The sequence below is a fragment of the Monopterus albus genome, unplaced genomic scaffold (genome assembly GCF_001952655.1).
Source record: "Monopterus albus unplaced genomic scaffold, M_albus_1.0 scaffold272.1, whole genome shotgun sequence".
NCBI classification, from domain to species: domain Eukaryota; kingdom Metazoa; phylum Chordata; class Actinopteri; order Synbranchiformes; family Synbranchidae; genus Monopterus; species Monopterus albus.
The window spans coordinates 874,296-882,517 of record NW_018128152.1 but is presented as its reverse complement, the minus strand read 5'-3'; the positions used below and the strand labels follow the sequence as shown (position 1 = coordinate 882,517).

Genomic DNA, 8,222 nt, shown 5'->3' with positions numbered 1-8,222 from the left:
TACCCAGTCATCTCACCATCACAGCTTGGTCCTTGTCAAAGTCACTCAGATCCTTACACCCTCTTTTCCTGCTTCCAACACATCAACTTTGAGGACTGAATGTTCACTTGCTGCCTAATATACCCCACACACTGACAGGTGCTACTGTAACAGATAGTCAGTGTTATTCACTTCACCTGCCAGTGGTCATTATGTTTTGCCTGATTGGTGTATCAAGTAGCTTATTGAGGTTTTGCTCATGGAAGGTTAGACAGACTGACACTCCATGATGATTTCATGCACCTGTCCTAAATCATGAAGTAGGACTACAACTATTGCTCGGCTGGAAACCTCGACTCAAATTGTTTCACAATTTTGTCAAAACAAATCTTCTTGCCATGAAGTAAAGAACAGGGCTGAGCTATATCATTCTAATTCTGAACACAAACATGAAAAGACCAAAACCAACTGATAACAAAATCAAGTCACAAACATGTATCTTAAATGTTCAGAGGCTCTGCAATGTCCCAAAACAGCTAGGTTTTAGTAAACATTACAGTAAGAAGAAATACTGTACATTTGTATATTTCTTCACCTTAGATTAACACAGTTAGTTCTACAATAACTCCCACTGTGGGTACTACAGCCCCTGGACAGCCCCCGGGGGCAGAGTCCTGCATGGGTCTGATTGTGCAAACTCGTAATATTGCTTTTGCAGCTTACCTGAGCTGGTGCAGGAGAGTGCTCTGGCGTGACACAACAAGGGTGTCAACTGCTTTTATTCATTCTCCAGTTTACATTTAGTATTTAACTGAATGTCTGCACAACAATATCACCTGGAGTGTCCAAGGTTTGTTGAGAGATTAGAGAATAGGCCTACATGAAATCAGTCACTAAATACTGAAAACATACCATAGCTGAAACTTCTCTGTTTGTTTTGTCTGTGTTGCATATGTGTTTAGTTATAAGTTATAAGGGTTTGCCATAAGGAAAACATAAATCATTACTGAATAACAGTGCTTCACAAAAAACAGAGAATTATAATATTTAAAAATAAATACAATCAAGGGTGGATTAAAATGTCATACCTGCTGTAAGTACTTCTGACTGCAGGACAGTATATGTGGGATGGCCAGACCTTCAGATTACCATATATTTCAGTGTGAGGAGTGCACAAGTCTTAAAAAGTTCAAATATTTCTAACTTGTCACCCATAGTACAGCTTGACAGCATAAGTAGCCAATGGTTCTTTCCTGAGGGAAACTGACTCACATTTTCTGTGGCCTGGCAGCTGCTCCGTAAATGGAGAGTCGGCCCACGCCGCCACAGGGGGACCCTCTCTCGCCCCGACACACCAGACTGCAATCCTCCTCCGGAGCCCGAGAGCTACTGATCCGGTTCCCACAGTGGCATTCAGCTCCAAATTCCAGACCTGCAAACTGGTACCCACTAATCACACACACACACACACACACACACACACACGCACGCACATACACAAACACACACAAACACAGCCAAGGGCAATACATAACCTCAAGCTAGTGCCCTCAGGCAAAGCCGTCACACAGGACACTCTAGTTAACATCCCATCAACAAGTTTCAATTCATCATTTAACTCTGACTTTCCAGCATTAAACCCACAGTGTGGGCCATCCCCTGTGTTATGTCTCAGGACACATCCTTCTGCATATTGCCTTTTTCTAGCTGAACTGTGGTCACCTCTGATCTGTACTTTACATATCAAGGCTGTTGCGACTCATCCCTCTTCCTCTCTCTTTATCCTGCCTCCTTGGGAAAGACAGAGACCTCATCAAAATTGGCCTTTTCATACGTATATGTTCTGTGAAGCTTCTTCATAAATTGCCATGACTTTTAACTTTTGCTCATCATGCTAATTGGCCTGCTCAGGTAACGAGCATGACAGCTTTCCATGTGGATGGTTGGGGGTGGGCATGGGGAGGGGCACCAACTGTCTGGCTGCATCCATCTGTCCCCTGCTGTTCTGTTTCAATCTGGCTGCACTGCTTTCTGGTTGTAAAAAGGTATAATTGAAGTGGGTCATTCCTTGAGTTTGCTTTGAAAAATCCACCTGCCTCTCTACACTGTCTTGCAAGAGAGTCATTTCACTGCTGTTAATTCAACTCATACTGATCCAGAGATTTTCACACCATGGCCACAGGAAAGCACATATCTAAGCACTAATTCATTCAGCAACCGCTGTAGTCAGCTCATTAAGTTGGCTAACACATACACACACCTCCCTCCTTCCTCCTCCTGCAACAGATCAAGCCTTCTGTCCTGGCCTGCTCTTCACTCTCCCCTCTTCTACACCCCCTCATCTTTTACTGTCATCCAGCCACCTGGCTCTCCACTGGCTCAAAACACAGGAGGCATTCATGGAGGAGACTGAGAGCCAAAGTATTTATTCAAACAGCAGGCCTTCTGTGGTCCCTTCACAGGAGCACACATGAAGCACATTACCTTTCTGAGCAGGTGTCCTGACACAGAGAACTGGTCATTTTGCGCAGGTCATAAAGCATGGTTCCTCCCAGGGCACGAGCACTGGCATTGTGCAGAAAGCAGCCGATGTAGGTTCCTGCATGTGTCAAGGGAGGAAAAAACCTTCAGTCTGAAATATTCCCTGTAAAGACTGCAGTAGGTGTTTATGTACATTTTGTATTGAAATAATTAGTCAGTCATTTTAATAGACAACGGTTCAGATAATTAGTTAATCCTTTAACTAATTTGTCAGGCAGAAACACTAAACATTCTTTGTTTCCAGGCTCTAAAACGTGAGAGATTGCTTCTTTTCTTTTGTTGTATGTGATTAGCTTCTGTGTTTTAGATTGTTAGTTAGCCAAAATAAAGCAGAATCAGAATCAGAATCAGTTTATTGGCCAGGTGTGACGGACACACGAGGAATTTGACTCTGGTGCATCGACTCTCAATGTGCAAACAGTAAGCCAGCATAAGGCTGTGTAATATAACAAAATAAGCAGTATTAACAGCAACACTGACAGCAACAAACAGTGCAAACAATACAGAATAAGTATAAATGGACAGTAAACAATGCAGACAACAAAGGAATGTTTTTTGAAATGAGATAAATAGGGATAAAAACAGAGTACTTAAGAACTAGAGACCTGTACGAGTCTGTATAATCTGTACGAGGCATATTTACAGGTATTGCACTGAGGGTTATTGTCCAGTCATACTGTCGTGGGTTAAGTGTTCATCGGGGTGACAGCCTGGGGGAAGAAACTGTCCCTTTTCAGTTGATTCTATTATGTAGAACTAATTTATTGAACTAACTATTACTTGTCCTGTTTGGTTGCTGAGCCAAACCAGACAGTGATGGAGGTGCAGAGAACAGACTCGATGATTCCCCTGTAGAACTGTATCCGCAGCTCCTGGAGCAGGTCGAACTTCCTGAGCTGGCGCAGGAAGTACATCCTCTGCTGTGCCTTCTTGGTGACGGTTCTGATGTTGGACGTCCACTTCAGGTCCTGGGAGACAGTAGAGCCCAGGAACTTGTTGGACTTTACTGCTGATACAGTGCTGCCACGTATGGTGAGGGTGAGTAAGGTAGAGTGGGTTCTTCCTGAACTCCACTGTCATCTCCACTGTTTTTAGCGTGTTCAGCTCCAGGTTGCTGCAGCTACACCACAGGACCAGCTGCTCAACCTCTCGTCTGTAGGCTGACTCGTCCTCATCTCGGATGAGACCAATGACCGTTGTATCATCAGCAACTTTAGGAGCTTGACAGAGGGGTCCTTCGAGATGCAGTCGTTGGTGTAGAGTGAAAACAGCAGAGGGGAGAGCACACATCCCTGGGGGGCACCCGTGCTAATTGTCCGGGTGCTGGATGTGGTTTTCCCCAGCCTCACCTGCTGCTCCCTGTCTGTCAGAAAGCTAGTAATCCACTGACAGGTGAGGGCACGCACAGTGAGCTGGGTCAGTTTGGAGTGGAGGATGTCTGGGATGATGGTGTCGAACACTGAGCTGAAGTCCACAAAGAGGGCCCGTGCCTACGTCCCTGGGGAGTCGAGGTGTTGCAGGATATAATGCAGTGCCATGTTCACTGCATCGTCCACTGACCTGTTTGCCCGGTAGACAAACTGCAGGGGGTCCAGCAGGGGGTCTACGATGTCCTTCAGGTGGGTCGACACAAGTCTTTTGAAGGACTTTATAACTACAGATGTCAGGGCGACAGGTCTGTAGTCGTTCAGTCCAAAAGAGTTTGAAGGTGTCACCACTCAAGAACAATAAATGGAATTTATTCTGATATTCTATTGAGTCATGATTTATCAATCATAACTAATTACAGATTAATCAATTATTAAAACATTCTGTTTCAGCCTTAATATCATGAATTACACCACATTTAAAGTTGATTTTGAGGTTTATTCTCAGCATATTTTCACAAAAAAAAGCTAACATGTTATTTGGTTGATCTAAAAGTAGAATAATAGAATGATTTATTATGCATAGTGGTGCAGTAGTTGGCACTGTCACCTAACAACAAGAGAGTTCTGGCTTCAGACCTCCTGGTCTGCTATCGGAGTCTCTTCCCTATCAAGAACATGCCATAGGGTTAGGATAAGGTTAGCATTCAGGGTAAATTATAGGGGGAAATCAAACCTTGATGGGGGAACAGACTTTTATACTACACTGGTGTTTTGTTGAGTTGTGCTGCCTTGTCAAGATATGCTACCCAAGTCTATGGACCTACTAACCCTAATCCTAAACTAGTGCACATACGCAAAACCGCTGAGCAGCACAACTCAGTAGGCATCACAGCTTGAAAGAACACTGGGGCCGCTCTGTGTTTCTCCGGCTACTCCTGCTTCCTCCCGCAGTCCAGAGACATGCAGGTTAGGCAGACTGACACTCCAAATTGCCTGCAGGGTTGCATCAGGAAGGGCAACCAGCTAAAAAACTGGACCAAGTTGAGTACTGGATTGAGTGCACCAGGGAGCACCCAAAGTTAAAAAACAATCTTAATTCTCTGTGTTTGGTTTACACATTTAAATTCAAATTGAGCATGTGAGTAATGCACACCCCCTCAGTTAGCCATAAATAAGCATTACTTATTCGCAGAAATGATACAGTACACACCAACATGGGTGATAAGCCATAATAGCTAACAAATTTATAACACGACTAGGCCTAGCTTGTCCTCAAATACACAGTAGATTATTTACATCCCTACATTACCGTGAACATATTTACTTGAAACTGAATAATAAAAAAAGAAAAATCCATATGGGACAAATGTAACTCACAATAAGCTATGGCAGTCTATCATGATGTGCTGACAAGCCTAAGGTTCCATGTAATAGCACCCAAATTCAGTCTTTGATGTTTTCTTTGTCACATCAAACTCAGCTCGGCTGACAAGTCTTCTTGATAAATACCAGTTTTAGTGTGCAGCATATGCGCTTCTTTTGTTTGCTGACTTCATTTACATGTTGCCCCTTGGGTCTGAGAGTGGTGTATTTTTAGGTTACATGCTAGATATTTATACTCACTGGGAAACTGTGTGCTGTGAGTGTGAACAGGTTAAAGTCTGTCTGGTTCATGGAGTTCACACAGATCATTTCTCAGTTTTGGCTTTTACGTTCATTTCACAAACCCTAGTATGAATTTGTATTCAGAAATCTTTTAAGGTTTCGGGGATGCTGAGGATTCAGGTTGCATCTTTTATGTTTACTATCAGCATAAAACTAGATTGTTGACAACTGGCCAAAGAGAGGATGCGCTGGAGGAGATGCATGCTACCAGGACTGAAGTCATGTGGCAGCAGGGTTCACACAAGCAAGCAATGGACTGTGAAATATCCGGCAGACCAAGCATCACTGTATCGAATTTGTGATTCAATCAGTTTGTGATGTCCTCTGAAGCCTGCTCAGCCTGTTGTGCTGTGGCGAGGCTGAGTCACCAGCTGCCTCTGCTGCAGGAGACTAACGCTGGAGAACACCAGCAGCTGCTGCATGAAAGCACTAGGTCTGTGGTAGGAAGCATCTCAAGAGGTAGCACCTAAGGTGAGGCCTCCTTACCCCCTTCACCCAGCAGGGCAACCCAATGCTTTAATCAAAGTGAGGGAGACACCCCAGGCAGCTGCAGCTGAGGGTTAATGGAGGGAAGTGGCCTGAATTCCCAGACATGATAGAAATGGCTGCACTTAGGTCTGACACAGTGTCGCTTTCTTTGAGACAGATGGCTGATTCTTCCCCGCAGGATTGGATGGAGGAGGTTAATGAGAGAATGGCCATGAATGAGGACATGTGCCGCTGCCCCAAGTAAGATGTGCACTGTGTGTGTCCATTAAAGTGGGCTGAAGAGGGTTCACGGTCTCTCTGCTGGGTCTATCTATAATATGCTCATCAGAACCACAGCAGAGGTCTCAACATGTGGTTTGTTGACTCAAGTTGGGATCAGAGATCTCAGCAGGATGTTTAATAATGGAACAAACTGTGACCGCAAGTAACTCCTACATCCATCAGAAGATGTATGTGCAACCAAATCACCTGCACTTTCTGACTACCTACAACTTTACAGAGGAGTCATTATAAAGCTTATAAAAATCACATATCTTGAAACACCACCACAGAGAGAATGGCTACTGCTGTTCAACCCCTGTAATATTTCTTACCTGTGATCCCTCTGTGCATCCCAGCCTGTGTAACACTTCTTATATGTTTTTTGCATATCAAAGAATGTGTGACTCACCCCCAAGAGGTATGAAATTTCAGCAGCAAAAGTAAAGCAATATGCGTCCCTGTTCTTATAGTAAAATGTATGACTATTTAGGGCCCCTGAATCTAGTACCTGGAAATGCATGTGCAAACCTTTGTATCAAGCTGCGTAATATTATTACTGCTATGTACTGTTTGAGGGATGAATAAACTAAAGAGAATACAACCGAATGAGAAAAGGAATATAAAATAAAGCTTTAACAGCAAGCCATTGACCTAAAAGTATTAAATTACAAGCACAGAGAACGAAGGAGGCTTGTTATTAAACTGCAAGCCTTAAATCTGGCATATTATATAATGGTATTTTATTTTTTTGTACTTCTTAATTTCTTTTATTATCGCTTGGTAGTCCAGAGTAGCACTTGCCAGATACAGATAACATAAGTATATAACAAATACAGTATATAGGTACTAGCAGATGTATCAGTTTCTAAGATTGAGTAACTCCAGTACAAACATACTACATGTTTAATATAACTGAGAAACTGTTTTGCCATTACATAGTTCATCCAATAGAAAGAACTGACAAGTTCATTTTTACACTGTTTAATGTCCTGCTCAGTACATATCTTAAACACAATTCTTTAATAACCAAATTTAAGAATCTTTATGTCAGGAATATTTAGCAGCTGATAATTTATCCAATTTTTAAAACGCTAGCATCCAGTTTTCTTAGGACTCCAGTCCAGAGACGCCCACTGTGAGATTTGGATACCAAGATTGTGCTGGATGGAGAAGAGCTGTTTCGTGACTGCAAACCTTGGCTGAAAGCATCATGGCAGTCCTGATTTAGCGCCTTCTCATCTGTACTTGAGCTTGACTATACACTTTCTTGCTAAGAGTTTAATGAGAACATTAATACTACAGAACTCTCAAATCTTTGTTAAATCTAAAGCCGCCGCCAGCAGATGGTTAGTTCAGCTTAGCGTAAACACTTAAAAGAGGGGGACAACAGCAGGTACCATGTTATGTTTTTAGGTCAATCCTGAAGCATTTAAACAATATATTGTGGTTTCATGAAAGGATAGGTGCCATACTTCTTGGCTGGTAGCAGTGACTTGCCTCCTACTACTTGCCTGGCAACATCACACTGATGACACCAGTCAACATTTTAGTGAGCTTTACATTTGGATTCTTTTTAAGTTTGGACAGAGGCAGGCTCAGGGTTTCCCCACTTTCAGTCTTTATGTTAAGCTAAGCTAATGGATGGCAGGCTAAATCTCCAGATTTACTGAATGTGTTTTCATGTAACTGAGCCAATATGTGTATTTCTCAAACATTAATCATCAAAACAGTTGCCAATTAATTTTCTCTCAGCTCAACCAATCTGAATTACTTCAGCGCATCTGGGACAGACACATACATGTAGATACTGTTTAGAGGTTGTGCTGTAGGGGTTTATGGGTCACGTCAGTCGGTTCCTCCTGCAGGACATGACCCAATAGACTGGGGTGACTTCATTTTTTGTCCTGGGTAATACTT

At 42.9% G+C, this 8,222-nt stretch overlaps 2 protein-coding genes across 2 annotated transcripts in view; both read right to left on the bottom strand.

The window, feature by feature from the left end:
* The window catches only part of LOC109972887 (WSC domain-containing protein 1-like), a gene marked incomplete at its 5' end in the record, with an annotated part of 5,911 nt that extends 4,638 nt beyond the window's left edge, over nt 1-1,273 (bottom strand). The window contains one exon of the mRNA XM_020622102.1: nt 1,252-1,273. Coding sequence (XP_020477758.1) covers nt 1,252-1,273 — 22 coding nt within the window. The remainder of the gene's footprint in view (nt 1-1,251) is intronic.
* A 1-nt stretch (nt 1,274) lies between these two features.
* LOC109972886 (WSC domain-containing protein 1-like) overlaps nt 1,275-8,222 on the bottom strand; it is a gene marked incomplete at its 3' end in the record, with an annotated part of 9,997 nt that continues 3,049 nt past the window's right edge. Inside the window, exons 3-4 of the mRNA XM_020622101.1 lie at nt 2,464-2,578; nt 1,275-1,428 (exon numbers count right to left, since the gene is read on the bottom strand). Of these exons, the coding sequence (XP_020477757.1) occupies nt 1,275-1,428; nt 2,464-2,578 (269 nt within the window). The remainder of the gene's footprint in view (nt 1,429-2,463; nt 2,579-8,222) is intronic.